Raw genomic sequence first — 22,310 nt, forward strand, 5'->3', positions numbered from 1 at the left:
ATATAGTTATAGTATTGTGATTGTCTATGTATAACAAAAACAGTTTCAGCGTAATCTCATGGTAAATGGCATGTAAGTAGTAATAGTCAGTCACATGGGTTCTTTTGCCAGGGTTGGGGAGCTGGATACTCTGAGATCATCAAGGAAAACAAACTCTTTGAGCATTACTACAAAGAGCTAAAGATTGTTCCTGAGGGAGAGTTTGAGGAGTTCATGGAGGCCATGAGGGAGCCACTGCCAGCTACAATACGGATCACTGGATACAAGAGGTGACCTGGTATTTTCTGCAGGTCTAAAGATTTAATTGAATGGCGAACAGTGATTCGACTGCCACGCTGTTTGAACTATGACTTCAGTGGTTTTAAAATTTAAGTTAACCTTTATTTACTGCTTTTAAAGTCTTGTAATTTATTGCTGACCATCAGCAACACTGCTTTCAGGCCATAGATGAAGCCATATTGCTATAGTTCAGAGGACAGTGTGTAACAATGCAGTCATGTCACAATTTTGTTTGATATATGATACTTAAAGGGATAGTTCACCCAAAAATGAAAATTCTGTCATTAATTACTCACCCTCATGCAGGGCCAGATTAACACTTTGTTGTACCCTGGGCAACAATATTCAAGGGCCCCATCATCACGACCCCAGGATCACCATAATATGGTCATATATAGAATATATTACTGTAATATACAGTAAATATACTCAATACTTCAAATCCTAACTGTCATCATATTTTGATTTACAAATATTTAAATGCTCATAGAACTACAAATGCACTACTATGTCCCCTATCAAAGACATTCACTCACATATGATGCTATGAAAACAAAACACATCAGCATCTGTGTATGATCTGGTAAAATTGACCCACTACATTGAGAGGGAGGGAAGTATCCTCCATTTTCACAAAAAATGAATAGATAAGCAACCACTTTCAAACCATCGTTTATTTAACAACACTTATTCCCAATAGAAATGTATGGAATTGATAGAGCTATCACAGAAGACAAGGCAATCAAGTTATTAGTCCAACACAAACAATTTGAAATCTGCCAGTTATCCCTCCACAACAATTTACAGCATTTTCATAAAGCTGGCACCTCAAGGAAAAAATAAAAAAATAAAATGCAGTATCACTATTTGATCATAAACATTTTGATCCTAAGCTCATTTAACTTGTTTTTAAAATAGAACAACAACATGTTATAGCACAATTAACCAGTTAAACATGTTAGTGCTACATAAATACACTACACAATACTAAATACACAAAACAATTTCTCTGAAGAAGACAAGATAAAATAAATGCTATATAATCTGGCAAAACACACAACTTTAGTCCTAAATAATGAGGAAGTGCATGTTTGAATTTGAGTATATAGGTATATACTTTAAATTTTCAGCGTTTCTGATGTCCTTTTCCTTTTTTAATTTTCGCTTCGTGCTCCCACTTAGCTTCTCCATTGTGTCTGATTTTTTTTTTTTTTTTTTCTGTTGTAGCAACGCCTGACGTCACGTAACGCGCTCGGGCTCGGCGTAAGCTTTGACCCACCTCATGTGGACTGACCAATGAGGAGAGGGTCTTAACTTGAGGCCCTCTCTTCATTGGTCAGTCCGCATGAGACTGACTCTCAACCGCTCTCAACTCACGTTCAAAGTCATAGGCAGCGCAGCATATCTCTGTGCAGCGCAAAAGCCCGGGTGGACAGTTTGTTAAATATAAAGCAGGAGATTACAGATACAGTATTTTGCTCGTGCCCTTGCTGTCCTGGGCCCTTTAGATGTCGTGGGCCCCTGGGCAATTGCCCAGTTGCCCGTATGGTTAATCCGGGCTTGCCCTCATGACATTACAAACCCGTAAGACCTTCAATAATCTTCGAAACACAAATGAAGGTATTTTTGATGAAATCTGAGAGTTTTCTGACCCTGCATAGACAGCAACGCAACTGACGTGTTCAAGGCCCAGAAAGGTATTAAGGACATTGGTAAAATAGTCTGTGTGACATCAGTGGTTCAACCGTAATGTTATGAAGCTATGAGAATACTCTTTGTGTGCAAGGGAAACAAAAATAATGACTTTATTCAGCAATTTCTTCTCTTCTGTGTCAGTCTTCGATGCTTTTTCATGAGAGTACCATTGCAAATACGCATACATATTAGGTGCGGTTGACATAAATTGATGCTGCGTAGACCGATCAGTGTTTGACATCAAAGTCAAAGAGATTCGAAAGCGTAAGAAGCCATCTGCTCTCTGTAGCTCTCACAGTATTTGATGTCATACACCGATTGGTCCGTGCACACGAACAAAGCCAAAACCTGGATGATTTAGGTAATATGTGATGCTGGACCGCAAAACCAGTCATAAGGGTCATTTCTTAATCTGAAAGCTGAATAAATAATCCATTGATGTATGGTTTGTTAGGATAGGACATTATTTGGTCGAGATACAACTATTTGAAAACCTGCAATCTGTGGATGCAAAAAAATCTAAATGTTGAGAAAATCACCTCTGAATTTGTCCAAATGAAATTCTTAGCAATGCATTTTACTAGTCAAAAATTAAGTTTTGATATATTTATGGTAGAAAATTTACAAAATGTCTTTACTTAATATCCTAATGATTTTTGGCATAAAATAAAAATCAATAATTTTGACCTATACAGTGTATTTCTGGCTATTGCTGCAAATATACCCATGCTAGTATAGACTGGTTTTGTGGTTCAGGGTCACATATAAAAATCCTGGCCAGGACGTGTCTGGGGAAAAATGGCACGTATGGTCACCCAAGGTCAGTGTTTTTCTACCCTGGTCCTTATCCGTGATGCACCAATTTCAGGGCTTGGAGCAGAGATTGTCCTACTATTGGGAGATGAGTGGGTCTGTATTACCTACTGTTGGAGAAAGCATAATGGCTAACTTGGATCATGTGTCCCTTAATAACCAATCCGATTAATTACAGCATTGACGTCATTGAATTTCAGTCAGAGTTATGCGACACCAAAGACTGTAGAATATGCGCGCTGGCCGATCTCGCCTGAAAAATAAGCTTTTTTTTAAATGCTATTGGACCATAAGGAACAATATTCATGAGGCAGTTGTCAGATTTCATTGGAGATTGCAAATATGAAATTAAATCGTAAGCTTGGTATACAATTTTGGAGAATGTGATGTTTCCCCATTCAAAGAGATAGGAGCTGCACTTGCATGCCCGAGAGACGTTTCAAAGATGGCCTTAAAGAACTGACTTAAAGGGACTTTAGGGATGTTTAGGGATACCATAGGAATAAGTAAGGAGTCCTGTAAGCCCACCTGTTGTGAAAAGCAGTGACTTCTCTTATAAAACAGCTTTTTTTTTTATGGTAAACTCTAAAAATGGTTAAATCCAAAATTATTGTTTAGTGTAAAACAATTTAAAGATGTTTACAGATAGTGAAGCCTTTCCTCTGTTGACATGCATTCAAAAAAAAAAAAAAAAACGGCATCTGGTCTCCTTTTCCACGTACTGCCAGACCTGAAGCTTTAGCATTAGCTGTTGCACTTTTTTGGCTAATCGTTGCAGGCTTGCCTTCTCGTGGTTTTGTCTTGGAGTTTGTTTTAATGAGCTGAGGAGTTGAGTCAGGTGTGTTTAAATATGGAGGGACACAAAATGTGCAGGGTTGGGGGCGCCCAGGACCAGGGTTGAAAAACACTACACTAAGTGCTGCTAATGTAGGACACCTCCATGTTTTGATGTAGAACCTGGATGCACTGCGCCTTTAAGCAGATGAATGCACACGCATGTGTCATGGTACTCTTATAAATGCCTGTCGAAGACTGACACTGAAGAGAAAAAATTGTTGAATAAAGTTATTTTTAGTTTTCTGTGAGCTTAAAAAGTATTCTCTGGATTCAAAATATCACAGGTGAACCACTGATGTCACATGGACTATTTCAACGATGTCCTTACTACCTTTCTGGGCCTTGAACGTGTCAGTTGTGTTGCTGTCTATGGAGTATTAGAAAGCTCTCAGACTACATCAAAAATATCTTAATTTGTGTTCCGAATGACACGAGTAATTAATGACTGAATTTTCATTTCTAGGTGAACTACCCCCCAAAAAAATGTAATTATTACTTGACACATGATAAAAAGTACAAATAAAACTGATCATTTATATGCTTAGATCCTGAGACCAACTAAAGTAAAAATAAATAATAAATACCGTAATAGAATATAAATAATATTAAATAACACTGCACATATGATAAACCGTTATAAGAAAGTACTGTTTGTTAAAATGCTAAATTAGCTTTTACATCAGGGTTGGTTTTAAATAAGCTTGAGCTTGGTTCATTTCTTCCATGCAAAGTGTGATAGAGACACCAGAATAAAAAATATGTATCATTCTTCTGAACTAAAAACACAGAATTATGCTAGAAACGTATGCTTGCACTCTGTCCCTGACTTCATAGTTTCAAGAACTTTGTTTACATTTATTAATAATTAATAATCATGGAATCTATTGTCTGACTTTCTGAGTTTGCCCTAATTGATGCACTATTATCATATTTGACATTAAAATTAACCTTCAAACTTTCATTTTAGATGAACTATGCACAATGCATATTGTCGCTGTCCACGATATACATATTGTTGCATTTTTGTTTTGGGGTGTAGTGTGACATGATATTTATTATTATATTTGTGTTATATGATTTATATTGTTACACCCTCACAATTATACATTTATGATTTATCCCTTTCTCAACCCCTGTAATCAGTCATGCCAAAGAAATCCTTCACACTCTTAAAGAGAAATACTTTAAAGAGGTTCAAGATCTCGAGGTGGATGGGCAGAAGATTGAGGCTCCTCAGCCCTTAAGTTGGTAAGATGGATAAAAAAACTCATTGCATATGTGTTGTACTTGTAAATTAGCTTTAAATGTTATTGGAAAATCTGTAAAACATGGCACTTCAGGCATGGCATTTAGTCTCACCATGCTGTTCTAGGTATCCTGATGAACTGGCGTGGCACACTAACCTGAGCAGAAAGATTCTGCGCAAATCTCCACTCCTGGAGAAATTCCACCAGTTCTTGGTCAGCGAAACTGAATCGGTAAATATCTGTGGAGCATCATGGGTTTTTAATAAATGCAAATGTCATATTTGATCAACCTTTCTTTTAAATCTTATTTCATTTATCAGGGAAATATTAGCAGACAGGAAGCAGTCAGTATGATTCCTCCTCTTCTACTGAAAATTGAGCCTCAGCATAAGGTACATCTTCAACAACACCATCATAAGTTTTCTTTAAGTCAACTGAATGCTTCCTGTGTTGTGTGGTTTCTACACTGGGAGAATCTTTATGATTATGAGGTCTCATCTCTTTCTGCTTTCTAGATTCTGGACATGTGTGCAGCTCCAGGATCAAAGACTGCTCAACTAATAGAGATGCTTCACTCTGACATGGATGTGCCTTTCCCTGGTAAACCATCAGTTATTAGTATGGACTTGACATAATGAATCTAATACAGATTTAAGATGATCATATCTCATAGTTGTCCTCCATTTCTTCTGTGTCTTCAGAGGGTTTTGTAATTGCCAATGATGTGGATAACAAGCGCTGTTACCTGCTGGTCCACCAGGCCAAGAGACTGAACAGTCCATGCATTATGGTGGTCAACCATGATGCCTCTAGCATTCCACGTCTGCACTTTGATCAGGACGGAAAGAAGGAAGTCCTGTTTTATGACCGGATTCTGTGTGACGTACCCTGCAGGTGAGGAGAATTAAGAGAATGGCAACTTGCATGGTTTGCTAGCAGATTTAGTCGCAGCAAACAATAGACTGAAAGAGAACACTGGCTGTTTTACACTTTTATTTGAGCAGGATGAAGAACGCTAAACTCTAACTTAAATGTTTGCCAGTGTTTTCAGCTCGTCAGTGCTTTTTTCATAATGCAGGGAGAGTGTGTGTGTGTGTGTGGTTGCCAGGTTGGGAAGATTAAGTAAACATCAGGCCAGAAAATGTCCATTTAAGGAAAAAGCTCTGATTGGGGGATTTGGACTCTTGAAATCTGGCAACCACATCCATGAAAGCTTGCAGAGGCTTGTCAATGCAAGATAATGCAAATGGCAAATTAAAGTGAAACCATAATAATAAATAACCAGCAGGCAAATATTTTGCAAGCGATCATGCTTAATAAATCAAGAGAAGTAGAAATAATGATCATGACTGCAGCCATACGTTTTAGTACTAAAATTAATAAAACTGAAATTAAAAACAATTAAAGCTAAATAAAAAAAATTAAATCTAATAACAGTGACAAAAGCGCACATTAAAACTTTAAATTAATACTGAAAATATAAAAAAAAAGCATATTCCAAACATTAAAATACTATAGACCAGTTGTAAGTTTGTAAACATTCGGGATGCATGCGCATCATGGTTGCAGAAAACCCCGGAGAGATAGCCTTTATGGCTAGAGAATTACATGGATACGGTCCCAAATGTTTACATTTTAAGAAGATTATAGATTGTATTGATTTTATATGTAATTTTCAAAATGTTCTCTGCATATTACAAGAGCTTGTCACCCAGCAATAATAGCACTGTTATTCAGTCTATAGAGCCATGGAATAAAAGAATAAAAAGTAAAATGATTTTATATTTCGAAATTCTGACTTTATTCTTGCAATTCCGAGATTATATCTCACAGTTTTAATAAGGAAAAACATCTTGTCATTCTCGCTTTTCCCCTTGGCTTAGATCCCACACTTCTGGCTCTTCAATTCTCCGCGGAATTGACAAACTCACTATTTTTGAGTTAAACTGAGTTATAAAGTCAGAATAATTAGATAAAAACTTGCATTTGCGAAGAGAAAAAAAAAAAGTCAAAATTGAGAGATAAAATAAATGTTATGTAAAAATTTGTAGGGCTAATACAATATGTCCCATATGAACAGCATATGTGAATATTATGTAGACCTATTGTTTAAATCTAATTTATGCTTTAAAAGTAGAGTGATCATAGCACTTTTCATCCATAGTATGTCCGTTTAAATGTCTGCGTTTAGTTTCAGATAGCGTCTTTGACTACAGTATTCTCTAAAAATTATTTGCATTCCGATTTTGACGTCAAAAGACACAAAGTATTTTTTTTTTCTCCTCTTATTCCATTGATTTTACCCATTTTTGCCCAAACCAGACCATTAATTTTCCTTTACAAAATAAATATCTAAATAGAAAAAATCATTTCTGCATATTCTAATGAGTTATATTGTTTCAAATCAAGAAACAGGTTTGGGTTGTCTGATGATAATAATAATAATAATAATAATAATAATATCACTTTTTGTCTCTTAGAAATGCACAATTAATAGTAGCTTGAGGATGCAGAGGTAAATTTTAGTTCATTATCAATCAGTAACATCTGTAAAAATTGTAGCAACCTCAGTTTTACAAGATTTTTTTTTTTTAAAGCATTGGTCTCCCATAGTTGCAAGCATACATTTAAAATAATGATAAACACAGTTAAAACCGCACATAATGGTAATACCATGGTAAAAATATAACTACATGGTTTTATAGGTAGCCTATTTGTATAAAAAACGGTCTAAAAACATTCAGTATAAATGCACACATGCTATAGCTTAATCACAAATACATATATACTATAATTATATACCATTACTCCTGTAATAAAATGTGAATGTGTAGACTGAAAAGCCTTCTGACTGTCTTGTTGCACACAGCTTTAAACTAGTTTTAATCACAGAGTCATTTGTGTTCATCGCTGAATTTAAGTATTTCTCACTGGATCTCACAGTTCTGTTTAGTGCTTGCGTGACGGAGCTGTTCACCTATCTTCTTTTGCGCCCTCAAGTTTGTTATTTCAAACGTAAGCGCGTGGCAGCTGCACTCATAACGGAAACGACGTGGTCGCGACTGGTCGGTTTTTCCAGCCACGTCCACGCCGCATTGAGATAATAAATGCATCTTCTCTAGTGAGCTCGCGCAGTGCTGCAGTTTGAACTTTGGTCCGAGTGGATAAATGCTCTGTGTGGCACGATTCAAATGAGTTGCGCTTTTTCCTTCCGCTTTTGGCGCACAAAAATTATATCAAACATTTATCGAACTCTTCAAATCGCTTTATCGAGGAAAATTATATCACGATAATAATCGTTATCGAATTATTGCCCAGCAGCTGCAAGTGATGTAACTGTGACGTCGACTCCAAATTGGTCTATAGTATTATATAAATAATACTAAACACTGCACAAACACATACAACCCAACTTAAAATAATTTTTATTTTGGCAGTGTATTGTTGGGGAAATCATCTGAGCCATAGATGCCATAAAGAAAGTCTGGTTTAAACTTTTAAGAACATAACTGGGAACTGATTTTTAGTATGCATGAAATGGGTTTGTTCATCTGTCATGTGTTTCTACCTGCCAAATCCTTCAGGAAAAAACATAAAATTCTGTGTTGATCTTCCCACAAACTTCCCAGAAGCTTCAACCTTATAGTCTGTTTTTATTTGATTATTGGTTGCTTAAAATGTCATCTGCTGGTCTCTTCTAAGTGGTTATGGGCCAAAATAAGCTGCGGAGAGATCAGTCTAGTTACTTTTAATGTGGATTAACCATTCAAGCTGTAGATTTATTTTCTTCTGTTTGACTTTACTGAGCACCATTGTGTGTGCATGTGTGTAGTCAAACATCAGGAAGCTGCTTTTCTTGTACACCGATATGAAGTTGAAGTGATTATGACCACAGTGAATATGGGATCACAATTATAGAGGCATGCACGCATGCCAGAGCTCTGTGTTTTCGGTTGAGCAGTGAATCTCTTCCCAGCATGTAACATCATATAGCAGGGTTTATAGTTGGTGGAGTCTATACTTGGGTTGCAGCGGAATCAGGTGCCAAGGACAACACGGTCTGCTCCGTACCAGCAGGCCAAACATCTTACACACACAGTGTGGTCAGCCTGGGTTTGCCGTCTAAACATTTCTTACTGTCGATTAAATGATTTGAAGTTGACTTTAAAGTTGTAATTATGGCTTGCCTTTTTGCCTGCGTAGGATTGTAGTTCATTCCTGAATAGCACTTTTATTTGATGCAAAATTTACTGCCTTGTTAACCAAACAATGATGTAATTGATTTAAAATAAAATAGCTTATGATCTCATGAGACCACAGGAAGCGCTCTTAAAAGTTAATACAGTCCAGTTTAAAATTACTTGAAGGAAATAAATGTGATGATACCACCATCTTTATTCTGTGTGTGGTAAAGAACCACTAGTTATAAGACATTTTATTTTACCGTGTCTCTCTTATAAGCTACATGCACTTACTGTAGTAATAACAGTAAATTATACATGATTACAAGTGTTGGGGAAAGTTACTTGTTACTCCCTAAAAAGTAACTACGTTTACACTGCAAGCAAATGTGACCCAAATCTGATTTTTTTTTTTTTTTTCGCTCACGTGTCTCAGATCTGTTTTTCTCATGACAGCGTGAACAGCACAAACGGCATGGAATCTGATCTTTTCAATTTCAACTTCCATATGTGGTGCTAAATCCAATACTGGTCAGATGTTTTGCAATGCAACCACAGTGTAAACAGTCATATCAGAATCAACATAATCTGAATTGACATTTGTCATGATTCTGCGCTTATGGGAGTCACTCCAAAGATTTTACACGCCCAAAGTTATCAAGACAGTTGCGAATGTTCCTACTGTCATCATGAAGTTTCGAAACTCTTCTGTCACAACCTTGTCTTTATTTTTCATATTGCGTTAAATAAACGCATAATTGCTTACCTTGTCTTTCTTGTTTACTTTTTTGTATGACGCCGCACTGCACAAGTGTTGCCAAGTCCACAGTTTTCCCACAGAATTCGCTACTTTTTTCCTGTCTTTAAAGTTTTTTTTACTAGTTTTTAATGGTTGTTTTTAAACTCTGTGGGTTAAAGCGATCCCTTTAACGTGATGTTTACCTCCCTGGAACGCGATTGGGTGAATTTTGGACAAAATTTGAGAAGGGCAGATTTTGTTATGAAAACGTGGCAACTCTGTTTATTTTCTTTTTGCGCATACAGGTCAATTTAGGAGCATGATCTGTTCACACTGAAAATGATATTGGCTACATTTTAAAAACAACAATGTGAACAGCTATAGAAAGATATCAGAGCAAAACTTTTTGGTATAGAGCACTGAGGCTCGTAGTGTGTATGTAGCCCGAGTTACTTTTTTTTGGAAAGTTATGTTACGTTACTTTTGTGGTACTTTTTCACATCAGGCCTGGGCTTGCTTGTTTGCTTGTTTGTTTTTAATAATAATAAATAAATTTAAAAAAATATATATTTTTGGCAAATGTAAAGGCCCATTCACACCAAATGTATAATGAATAAGCCTTGGGATGTAGGATTTTTTTTTTTTTTTTAAATAACTCGCATATTTTCTTGTGAACTAAAAAGTAATGTTACTTTACTAGTTACTTGAAAAAGTAATCTGATTAAGTAACTCCTGTTACTTGTAATGCAGAACCCCCACCTAATTCTGAACCAAACCCTAACCCTATAGTAAGTACGTGTTGTTTAATATTATTCTGTACTAGAGTTGGGCAGTGTTTTTTGTTTGTTTGTTTGTTTTTAATTGATTCATTCGAATTCAATGTTTTGCCATAATTTTAATGTTTCGAAATCGAGGAATCGTGATTTTGAATAGAAATATTACCAAACATTAAAATTAGACAATATGCCAATAATAACATTATAAAAAAAAAAGAACGATCCAACCGCATGTCGGCGCACGTGCTTAACCGCTCACATGTGAAGCGCTCATATCACTAGGCGCTGTTCATATAGAATGTGCTTGAGTGTTGACAAAGATGCGACACGGGCAATGGAATAGTAAAAACATGCAAGGAGATAGGAATGAACTTCTTTTAATTTGAGTGCCGTTTTATAATGCCGTTTAATGCATGAGACGCGAGTGCAACAGTCAAATACATCCATGTTTTCATAAAAAAAACAATGGAAAAACAGCGCAATTGAATAAAAAAAACCTGTGAAGAACTGCTACTGTATGTCTGATATTTCATGTTTGCTTCATGGTGACAGGATGAAAGCTGCTGTTCATTATTTTATAGAACATTTATAGTTAATAATAGTCTACTGGTGTTATACCTTCAGTGATTTTGAATTTTTTTTTTTTTTTTTTAGCATTTTCCTCATTTCTTAACATGTAATATTTATAAGACAATTAAGTTTGCACAACATGTAGTTGTAGTTCATGCATCTTCTCTGCAAATATATTTACCAAGTGATTTGTTTAATATTTACGTCAGGTTGACAACTTTGTGTGGTGCACACATAAAATTTTCTTTAACTAGAGGTTTAAAACGAAGTTACTCCCAAGTTGACTTAATAAATCGTAAAAAAAAATCAAGAATCGGTCAAACGTTCTGAAAAATCAAAAAATTTAATTTCCTGCGATATCGCCCAGCGCTGCTCAGTACTTACCTGTTCATTTACACTGTAACAAAGATACCTGCAAACAATAAAATCAGCACCTTTTTCTCTACAGTGGAGATGGAACGATGAGGAAAAACATTGATGTGTGGAAAAAATGGACAACCAGCAACAGCCTGCAGCTTCACGGGTAAGACCAGTCCAGTTCATTTAGTCTGTTCTCAGTAGTGTACTATTACTGTTTTTACAGTGTGCATTTTGTGTACTGTGAACAGTACGGAAATGTTCTGAATGCATGGAAGACTTGGATTTGCCAAAATCCATATTATCGGTATGTGGAATATTGTAATGCGCTCCACTTGATCTTCTATATCCATTGTGAGAGATGCAACAGAAGTAATATTGGTAATTAAAAATGTACAGTATATCTTAAGTATATCTTTGAATGCATCTTAAAATGTGATTTCCTGTGATCGAAGCTTAATTTTCAGCACCATTACTGCAGTCTTCAGTGTCACATGATTCTTCAGAAAACATTGTAATATGATGATTTGCTCCTCAAGAAACCTTTATTATTATCAATATGTTTACTGTCAATTTTAATGCATTTTCACGAAAATTAAGACATTGAGAAATTTTTAGTTACTTGTGTACACCACTGTATTGAAGTCATGTGACAACAATGTATCATGGTTTTGTGCTAAACAGTATACTGTTCAGTTAGCAGTACACTTGTACTCTAGTCTGAATGCATCCTAGTGTCTTTATGCTCTCTGATAAACCCACAAGTCTTGATTTATGTTGATCTTTGTGTCTAAAGCTTAAGCACTTTAGACAGCAGCGGTGAATTTGCAGTGATGTGTTTGCTGGAGGAGTGTTTTCTGTACCTCGTTACTGAAACGAGATGTTGCATCTGATGAGGAGTTGTGTTCTTTATGTTGCACTGTCAGCATTGGTCTGCCTGTGTGTGTGTGTGTGTGTGTGTGTGTGTGTTTGCTGTCTCTCCGTTCTCAGGTTGCAGTAGTTGCAGAACAGAGCAGTTTGTTATGTTAAGTGTGTGCCTCTTCAATTTCTCATTGTGTGTCAGGTTGCAGATCAGGATCGCAGTGCGAGGTGTGGAGCAGCTGGCAGTAGGGGGTAGGATGGTGTACTCCACCTGCTCCCTGAACCCTGTCGAGGATGAAGCCGTCATCGCTGCCCTGCTGGAGAAGAGTGAAGGTATGTCTGGCTTCTGGCTCATAAAAACATTTCTGCACCATTTCATTTAAAAATCAAGAGAAAAATGTATTTGGCATAAATAAAATCGATATCTAATTTTTATATATAGATATATTTATTAGTAGTAGTATGTATTTATTTTTATATATATTAAAATAACACACTGTTCAATAAAACATACATATTCATTTTTATATACATTTAAAATTATTGCATTGCAGACAGTCTTAAAGAAATGTCACAATTATGAGGAAAATATAATAATAATAATAATAACAATAATAATATTATTTATTATTAATAATAATAATAATAATAATAATATTAATAATAATAATAATAATTATTATTATTATTTATATATATATATTAAAATAAAACACTGCTCATAAAACATACATATTCATTTTTGTCAATTATGAGAAGAAAAGATAAATATAAATAAATATAAATATAATACATTATATATATATATATATATATATATATATTTTCTCATAATTGTGACATTTATTTTTAAATGTGTATATAAAAATGAATGTTTGTTTTTATATGCAGTGTGTTATTTAAATTACATTAACATGCTATTATACAATGTTCATATTTTGAATTCAGTTTTATGTTTTAATTTTAATATTAAATTTGTTGTTTGTCATGAAAAATGAATACAAATAGCTATAAAGTTTTAATGAATTTATTATTTTTTTTTAGTTTGAGTTAATGTAGTACTTCAAGTTAACAATTTAGCTAGTCATTTAATTTATTTATTTTGTTTCAAGTAAACTTTTTTTTTTTTTTTTTTTTTTTTTTTTTTTTTTTAATAGTTTGTTGATAACCCTGTTACTGAGATTTACATAAGTTTCAACGCTTTGGGTTTGTGTTGTGTGTCTCTTTAGTAATATAAAGTTCAAAACCTATGGGAAATGCACTTTACAATAAGTACCATTGCTTAACATTAATTAACTACATTAGTTAACATGAACTAAGAATGAATAAAACTTCTACAGCATTTATTAACCTTTGTTAATTTCAGCATTTACTAATGCATTATTAAAATCACAAGTTGTGTTTGTTAACATTAGTTAATGCACTGTGAGCTAACATGAACAATGAACAACTGTATTTTATTAACTAACATTAACAAAGATTAAATGGTTTAATTAAATATTGTTCATTATTTGTTCATGTTGGTTAATACATTAAATAATGTTAACAAATGACGTCTTATTGTAAAGTGTTACTGGAGATGCAGTTTTTAAGTCAAACATTACTTTAAGCATTTCTTCACTCTTGTTTATTTCTCAGGTGCTTTGGAGTTAGCAGATGCCTCTGCAGATCTCCCAGGACTCAAATATATGCCTGGAATTACATCTTGGAAGGTAATGAGGCGTTAGCTTCCACTCTGTGACATTAGATTCTATCCATACTGTTTCTGCTTACAAATGTTGAGTTTACCCTGGCTTATGCACAGTCATTTCCCTTTCTTTAACTGCAGCAAGGGCATTAGACTATTTGTAATAAAAGGCCCACAGTAAAGCTCTTTTTATAATCCAAAATATCTTGGTAACATTATTAAAATAACATGCCTATACTCGTGAAAGCCTCCTTAACCAAATTAAAAGTAATCAGATCTTGTATTTTGGTTTCATACTCTAAAGTTCAGACAGTGATGCAGAGTAAACATGACATGTGGTTGGCAACTTGGTGAATTTTAATCATTTTAAAGGGATCGTTCCCCCAAAAATGAAAATTCTGTCATTAATTACTCGCTCTCATGTCGTTCCAAACCCGTAAGACCTTTGTTCATCTTCAAAACACAAATTAAGAGATTTTTGACTAAATCCGAGAGCTTTGTGATCCTGCTCTGGCAGCAACACAACTACCACAGAAAGGCACAGAGTTTGTACAAGGTGCTTAAAGTACTTGAATTTGACTTTTGAAATTTAGGGCCTGGAAAACCCTTGAAAATAACAATATTCCTGAAGAGATACTTGAAAAGTGCTTGAAATATTGAAAGACAATGTATCTATGAAATAAGTGTTTAAAGGAGTAGTTCATTTCCAGAAGAACAATTTACAGATAATGTACTCACACGCTTGTCATCCAATATGTTCATGTCTTTCTTCAGTCGTAAAGAAATTTGCTAGATAAGACCCTTCTTCCTTGGCTGGGATCATTTACAACTGCATTTGGGATCGTTTGAAGCCGCATTTAAACTGCATTTTGGAAGTTCAAAATCGGGACACCATATCAGTCCATTATATGGAGAAAAATGCAGAAATGTTTTCCTCAAACACAATGTCTTTACGACTGAAGACAGAAAGACATGAACATCTTGGGTGACAAGGGGGTGAGTACATTATCTGTAAATTAGGGGTGTGATGAGACACTTGTCCCACAAGACGAGACGAGACACGAGACTGGGTTCACGAGAATGAGACAAGACCAGATTTTTAAACTTTTCTTAAGAAATCCTTGATGAAATGTATAAGGAAAATAGTCTTTTATTCAAATGAGAATGTAGGTGCATTTTGAACTTTATGAAATTAAACTTCTATTTTAATAAATTATATGCAGTAATAAACAACATTTAAACGAGCTTCACAATTCTGGATAAACTGAGAATCCTAGTTGTTTTTAATAAATTGGAGAGCATGATTCTCTCACGATTATAGAGACAAAAGATTAGAAAACTAAACAAAATAACGTAATTTACTAGTGGTTCTGACAAACTGGTCATTGCTTAAGTCTAAAAACATACATTCATTTAAACAAAATAAAATAAAAACATTGAATGAAGCAAGTCAGTGTCTCACTTCCATGTTACTTTTGAAAAGGAATTAGTTATAGTTGCTAGTTACTTCTCACAAATAGTAACTGAGTTACATCATTATAAAATTAACTAGGGAAAGTAACTAGTGTTACTTTAAAAAAAAAACAAACAAACAAAAAGTCCAAAAATCGCAATTTTAACATTTTGAACAATAGGGCCCTACAATTTTCTTTTCTTTTCTTTTCTTTTCTTTTCTTTTCTTTTCTTTTCTTTTCTTTTCTTTTCTTTTCTTCCTTTTCTTTTCTTCCTTTTTTTCCAGAATGTGTGATGGGTGAAATGGACCTTTTCAAAACTCAGAATCAGTTAAACCATTACGTTGCAAAATGATTCACTGTTTTGAAGCATTTGAATTATTCAAGTATTCAGATTTGTGATCCGTGCTCCATGTTCCTCCAAGTCCTGATTTAAAATGATGCTTCGCAAATCTTTTTTTTTTTTTTTTTTTTCCCCTACTTAACATTAAGGCAGTACAGTCATAAAAACAAAGTATTCACATTCAAATCCCCAAATTAACTGTGGTTTTACTACAGTAAAAGTGTAGTATAGTTTGTAAAACTTTAGTAGTAATACTTTGCATGTGCTTCACTTTGCATGTTTTCATTTTTAGTTTTTTATTAGTATATTTTTATGATTTCTCTCTCTCTCTCAGTGGTTCAACCTTTATTTTATGAAGCTACGCGAATACTTTTTGTGTGCAAAGAAAACAAAATTAGCGACTTTATTAAACAATGTATTCAATATGCATTCGTTATGGTACTTTTATGAACGCACTTGGTACACTTAGGAAAGCTTTTGGATTTCATCAAAAATATCTTAATTTGTGTTGTGAAGATGAGCGAGGGTCTTGCAGGTTTGGAATGACATGAGAGCGAATAAGTAATGACCGAATTTTCATTTTTGGATGAACTATCCCTTTAATACAACATCCTTCCTGAATACAAGTATTAATTTCTTTCCAAAAATTTAATTTAAGGTAATGACCAAAGAGGGTCAGTGGTATTCTGACTGGTCAGAGGTGCCAACGAGTCGACACACTCAGATCAGACCCACCATGTTTCCACCAGCAGACCCAGAGAAGCTGGCCAATATGAAGCTGGAGAGATGGTGAGTTAGTTTTGATCATATATATCTATGACATAAACTAGAAGCTTTTAACAAACTTCAAACCATTGGCTTATACAGCTCTAGTGTGTTGTACCAAGACTCTCCACCAGATGGTGGTACACAACCACATTAATATTGGAGCAACACTAACATTGAGTAAACTGACACTTGGTGAGTGAATCTAATTTACACTGAATTTTCTGCAGCCATTAAAATGTATTTGACTTGTGTTTTCAGTGTGAGAATATTGCCCCATCACCAGAACACTGGCGGGTTTTTTGTGGCTGTTTTGGTGAAGAAGGCACCAATGCCATGGAACCGCCGTTTTCCAAAGGTATTAGAAACATAATAAATTGTATGCAAACAGCATTAAAGTTGTATGAGAGTACATTTATGGCATCATTTTGTCGTTATAACTAACAAGCCCATTTTCTTAGATGAATCCACCCTATTTGGTAAGCTAGTGTATGCACCATTCTCTCTGTCCTCTCTTTGTCTGTAGCTTCGTAATAAGGATGTGAACTCCTCCAGTGAGGCGGCTCCTGTAGAGGAGCCGCAGATGGGAGAGCCTCCCGCTGACGTCCCACCAGCAGACAGCTCGTCGGCTGACACCCCTGTGGAAGCAGTGGAGGGCGAGACCCCTGCAGAGGGAACCCCGTCTGTCCCAGATACGCCTGACCCTTCAGAGGTCAAGAAAGATAATGTGTGTGGGTGAGTATCTTCAGCCAGGTGTGTACGTGGGCGCAGCAGTTCACCCTATTGTTCTCTCTGCTGATTGTTCCTTCATTCTTTTGTTCTCTCTGTGCTGTGTTTTGGGATGCACCAATGAAGACATTTTGGCTGCTGATGATAAATGAATGATAAAGCCTATATGTAATTAGGGTTTTAATAACTAGTATTATAAATCTTCAGATCTATTATTTATTTTTTTTAATCCTTTTAAACATTTAATTAAAGTAAGATCTTAAGATCTTCATTTATCTTCAGAACACAAATGAAGAGATTTGATGAAATCAGTGACACTTTTAGGGTACCTATGATCATGGTGGGATGGTCACATTCAACATTCCCTTAAAGGGGTCATCAAGTTCACTTTTACATGTTGTTTGAACATTAATGTGTGTTGGCAGTGTATGTACAAATCTACCCTATAATGATAAAAATCTATGCTGTGATTTTTAATTAATCTGTAAGAATAATATCCCCTTTTTCAAATCGAACCATTCTCAGATGCTTGTTGGTGTGGCGTCACACCCACAGAGGCTGCTCCCATAATAGTCGATTGACATGAGCGTCTTACCTCAGACCAGTTGTAACAGTCCGACCTCCATTGTTTCGATGCCGGAGCAGGGATGTAAGTTAGACAAGAATATCTCCGATTGAGCGATTGAGGTGTTGTGTTGCTGGATGTAATAATGAACATAGTGGTCGTCATTTACTCCCGACATCCGAGCCACTGAAGATGAAGTGGATTATGTTTGTTTGTGAAGGGAATGCACCTCCCCATCTACATATATCCGTCTATGTTCACGCGAATCATTCGTGATCCAGCTTCACTTACAGCAGAAGTGAGTATAAGGGTTTTTTTTAATGAATCTCTGCAATCACCTTTCCTAATAACATGCTAGTTAGCAAGTTTGGCGGCTAAACGGGCTAAATGCGGCTAAAGTAAACATCTTGTTAATGTGAAATTAAGATAATTAACAAGATATTAATTATTATTGCTATTATCAACAATAGTGATGGAACAGCGGTGTTATAAATAAACTGCGTTACTAAAAGCATTACTTTTTTTTCTGTAATGAGTATTTAAACAAATTACTGTTTCCCCTGTTACAACTCCATTACCATTACTGACAATAAAATGCAGTGTTACTGTAATTGAGCTCACTGAAGCGGTTTTCAACTGAGTAGGCTCTCTATCAGCCGTAGGACCTGCAAAGGTTTTTTAATAACACAATAACAACAGATGCAAGTAATCTTAGGCTACTCGTCAGAATGATCTCCTCCACTTAGGGATGCACTGAAATGAAAATTCTGGTCCGAAACTGAAAATTCTGGATGCACCAATAAAATAACCACACATTTACTGAAAATGACACAATAAAATCAGACTAAAAATATAATAATAATTATATTATGATATCTAATAATAATAAATGATATCTCTGTCGGACAACAGGTTTGTAAGACTCAAACACTGAGTTTTGTTGCACTGCACAGTTTTGACCAAACCAGTTTCAGATCGGAGGTCCTCATTTAGCGATATACTAGTTTTACATCCACCTTCAGCATGTCACTCCATACTGTCGCACATAGAAATATGTCAACAACTAGACTTTATCATTACTATCGTGGGAGGACCAATTCTTATTGTGAGGGAAAAATTTTACCGGTATATCACAAATGATAAGATATCGCCCATCCCTAGTATGCTGTCTAAAATGTAAATCTCTTAATATAAACTACTTGTTTATTGATGAACTGTTGCATAAAATCAGTATCACATTTGTAATCATGCTGAGGCACTCTTCGTTTGATATTCACTAACTTTCTGACTTTCTGTGTGTCACGGAGAGAGAATGAGACAATCACTGTAAATGGCACTTTGTATTTCAAACATGGCTAACTTAGGGACGTCATAACTAACCACCATTAATTTACAGTCTTAAATATGTCCAGCGTTTATTGGTTTGTGTGTCAGTAGTAACGGTTCCGTGGGAAAGCAAAGTGTTCCATGTGTAGTTGCAGTAAAAGGACTAAACAAACCCTCTTTTGTATTTTTTGAGTTACTCAAGGAATCGTTTCAGCCCTACTGTTAAATGTTAGGCATTTGGGCATATTTAAATTCAATGCAAAATAACATTTCCATCTGGAAGCTACATGAATTTCTCCTTAAATGGCTCCTTACTGTGAAACTAACAGCAGTATATTTAAGAAAAGCATGTAATTTGCATTGAGTCGCAATGTGTTTTAAGCACTGAACTGGGATCATACTTGTGATTATGTGATGCAAGTTTAAACCATTTATTGTTGCATAATCTGTTCTTTCACATGCTAGTTAAGCATAAAAGTAGACGTACAACTGTGCGGTATTTTTTTTTAAAGGAGAACTCCACTTCCAAAACAACAATTTACAAATAATTTACTCACCCCCTTGTCATTCAAGATGTTCATGTCTTTCTGTCTTCAGTCGTAAAAAAATTATGGTTTGTATGGAGGAAAACATTTCAGGATTTTTCTCCATATAATGGACTTCAATGGTGCCCTGATTTTGAACTTCCAAAATGTAGTTTAAATGCAGCTTCAAAGGGCTCTAAATGATCCCAGCCGAGGAAGAAGGGTCTTATCTAGCGAAATGATTGGTCTTTTTTTTTTTTTTTTTTTTTTTTCTGAAAAAATAAAAAATGCGTATACTTTAAGCACAAAAGCCTGTGTAGTACAGGTTCTGGCATGCACGTTCATGACGTACTACTGAATCATGTAGAAAGGTCACGCCGAACGTAGGCGGAACTACAGACCCAGTGTTTACGAAGCAAACGTGCAAAGACTAAGAAAGTGCAAGTAAGTCAAACGCGGTTTACAAACAAAAAGGTACATGTTGGACGATTCTGAAGTTGTAGGAGATACTCTACCTTTTTAAGCCGGAGTACACAGACGATGAACTTAGACATGATTCGTAGTAGTGATGGGAAGTTCAGATCATTTTACCGACTCGGACCTTTGAGTCTCATTCAGCAAAATTAACAAATCTTTTTTTCGAGTCATTTCGTTCAATTTAGCAAAATCAGCGTCACGTGACAGCCCCATAAGATGAACGAACGACTCGAAAAACCCAAAGACTCGAAACAGGTGAACTAATTCCAGTACAGAACCTAATAGGATGTTGCGCATGCGTGACTGAACGAATCACTCCCCCGAGACGACTCGTTCTTTGCAAATCACATTAAAGATTCGTTCAAAATGAACGAATCGTTCAAGAATAACCCATGGACGCGCATCTGAGAGCCTGTGCTACGCGAGCTTTTGTGCTTAAAGTATACAAACTTTTATTTTTGGAAAAAAATGACCGATCATTTCGCTAGATAAGAACCTTCTTCCTCGGCTGGGATCATTTAGAGCCCTTTGAAGCTGCATTAAAACTACATTTCGGAAGTTCAAAATCGGGGCACCATTGAAGTCCATTATATGAAGAAAAATCCTGAAATGCTTTCCTCAAAAACCATAATTTCTTTACGACTGAAGACAGAAAGACATGAACATCTTAGATGACAAGGGGGTGAGTAAATCATTTGTAAATTGTTGTTTTGGAAGTGGACTTCTCCTTTAAGAATTCAGTAAGACAGAATTTCATTCCAAACATATTTGCTTTCATTTATTAATGCTGCTCATTTGACTGCCCCCTGCTGGACGGTGTCTCCCATTGCATTATTTTCTTCAGTTCCTATGCTCCACATTGACATGAAGTGCTCTGTCTGTTCCAGCCCCCCTCCTCCAAAGAAGATGAAACTCTTTGGCTTCAAAGAGGATCCTTTTGTGTTTCTGACAGAGGATGACCCCATCTTCCCTCCCATCCAGTGAGTGCCTCTCCTCTCCATTTACAAAGCCTCACTGCTCAATACAAATTGAACTGTTTTTTTACAAAAGCCCTCATATCTTGCTTGTCTTTTTTAGCAGTATTTGTCTAATCCAATGTGTGTTTGTCATATCTGAATATATAAGCTCTGAGTTGGCTGGAGTCTGTATGTGTGTAAAAATATGAGCGTTTATCTTTTATTACGCTATACATCCTGTGTGACCAGTCAGATGAATGGATGATATGATCATTATCGTTCAGTCGCTGTGACTCCGTCTTTTGTTTGTGATGAATGTTATTTATTTTCTCACACAGATGCACAGTGCCACAGCGCTGGCAGCCCGCCATTTTGACTTGTTGGAGACAACGCCTCTGCTCCATATGTCGCCGCGTGTTCAGCGCTGTGCGCATATGTGCGTTTTTTTTTTTTTTGTTTTGTTTTGTTTTTTCCTTCTGTCTAACCATCGTTTATTCTACCCTGTGATATTTCTTTGTCTGCTGCAGAGCCTTCTACGACCTGTCTCCAGATTTCCCCAAGCTTAACGTATTGACTCGAACCCACGAAGGAAAGAAGAGGCACCTGTACATGGTGTCCAAAGAGCTGCGCAATGTTCTGCTCAACAACAGCGAGAGAATGAAGGCAAGATCTCACACACGCACACACACACACAGGGACTCTGATGGCCCTTCATCAGTGCTAGCAGTGATTGAGGATGGCGTACAGGCAGATGGGGACAGCAGCCTCGCTATGATCTCATCTCTATCTGAGCTCTAGTGCCTTCACATTCATCAAGTATGAAACAACCATCTGCTGCTAATGTAAACAGACATCACTGGAGTTGCGTTACAACAAAGAAGCACACTGTAAACACTTACACACCCCGTCCTTTGTTGTATTATTTGTGTTTTGAGCAGTTAACATCCTGTAGTGTTATTTGGCCAGTGATGCAGAACTATTATAACTTTTCGTTTATTTGTTTTGTTTGTTTGGTTCCATTTTATATTAGTTGGCCTTAACTACTGTGTATTTACATTTTTAAAAAAAGTTCAGTGTGCTTATTGTATTGCACTTTTGCTGCTATTGAAGTGGGATACAGGTAAGGTTAGGA

The 22,310-nt window shown here is 35.8% G+C and overlaps 1 protein-coding gene across 1 annotated transcript in view; it reads left to right on the forward strand.

Moving 5' to 3' along the window:
- Window positions 1–22,310, forward strand: part of nsun2 (NOP2/Sun RNA methyltransferase 2) — a 33,077-nt gene that overhangs the window by 349 nt on the left and 10,418 nt on the right. Inside the window, exons 2-15 of the mRNA XM_051136002.1 lie at window positions 112–269; window positions 4,768–4,872; window positions 4,997–5,102; window positions 5,192–5,263; window positions 5,387–5,471; window positions 5,573–5,765; window positions 11,586–11,660; window positions 12,558–12,688; window positions 13,994–14,067; window positions 16,495–16,625; window positions 16,863–16,959; window positions 17,128–17,336; window positions 21,110–21,202; window positions 21,706–21,841. Of these exons, the coding sequence (XP_050991959.1) occupies window positions 112–269; window positions 4,768–4,872; window positions 4,997–5,102; window positions 5,192–5,263; window positions 5,387–5,471; window positions 5,573–5,765; window positions 11,586–11,660; window positions 12,558–12,688; window positions 13,994–14,067; window positions 16,495–16,625; window positions 16,863–16,959; window positions 17,128–17,336; window positions 21,110–21,202; window positions 21,706–21,841 (1,665 nt within the window). The remainder of the gene's footprint in view (window positions 1–111; window positions 270–4,767; window positions 4,873–4,996; window positions 5,103–5,191; window positions 5,264–5,386; window positions 5,472–5,572; window positions 5,766–11,585; window positions 11,661–12,557; window positions 12,689–13,993; window positions 14,068–16,494; window positions 16,626–16,862; window positions 16,960–17,127; window positions 17,337–21,109; window positions 21,203–21,705; window positions 21,842–22,310) is intronic.

Source organism: Labeo rohita, chromosome 19 (assembly GCF_022985175.1).
Source record: "Labeo rohita strain BAU-BD-2019 chromosome 19, IGBB_LRoh.1.0, whole genome shotgun sequence".
Classification (NCBI taxonomy): Eukaryota; Metazoa; Chordata; class Actinopteri; order Cypriniformes; family Cyprinidae; genus Labeo; species Labeo rohita.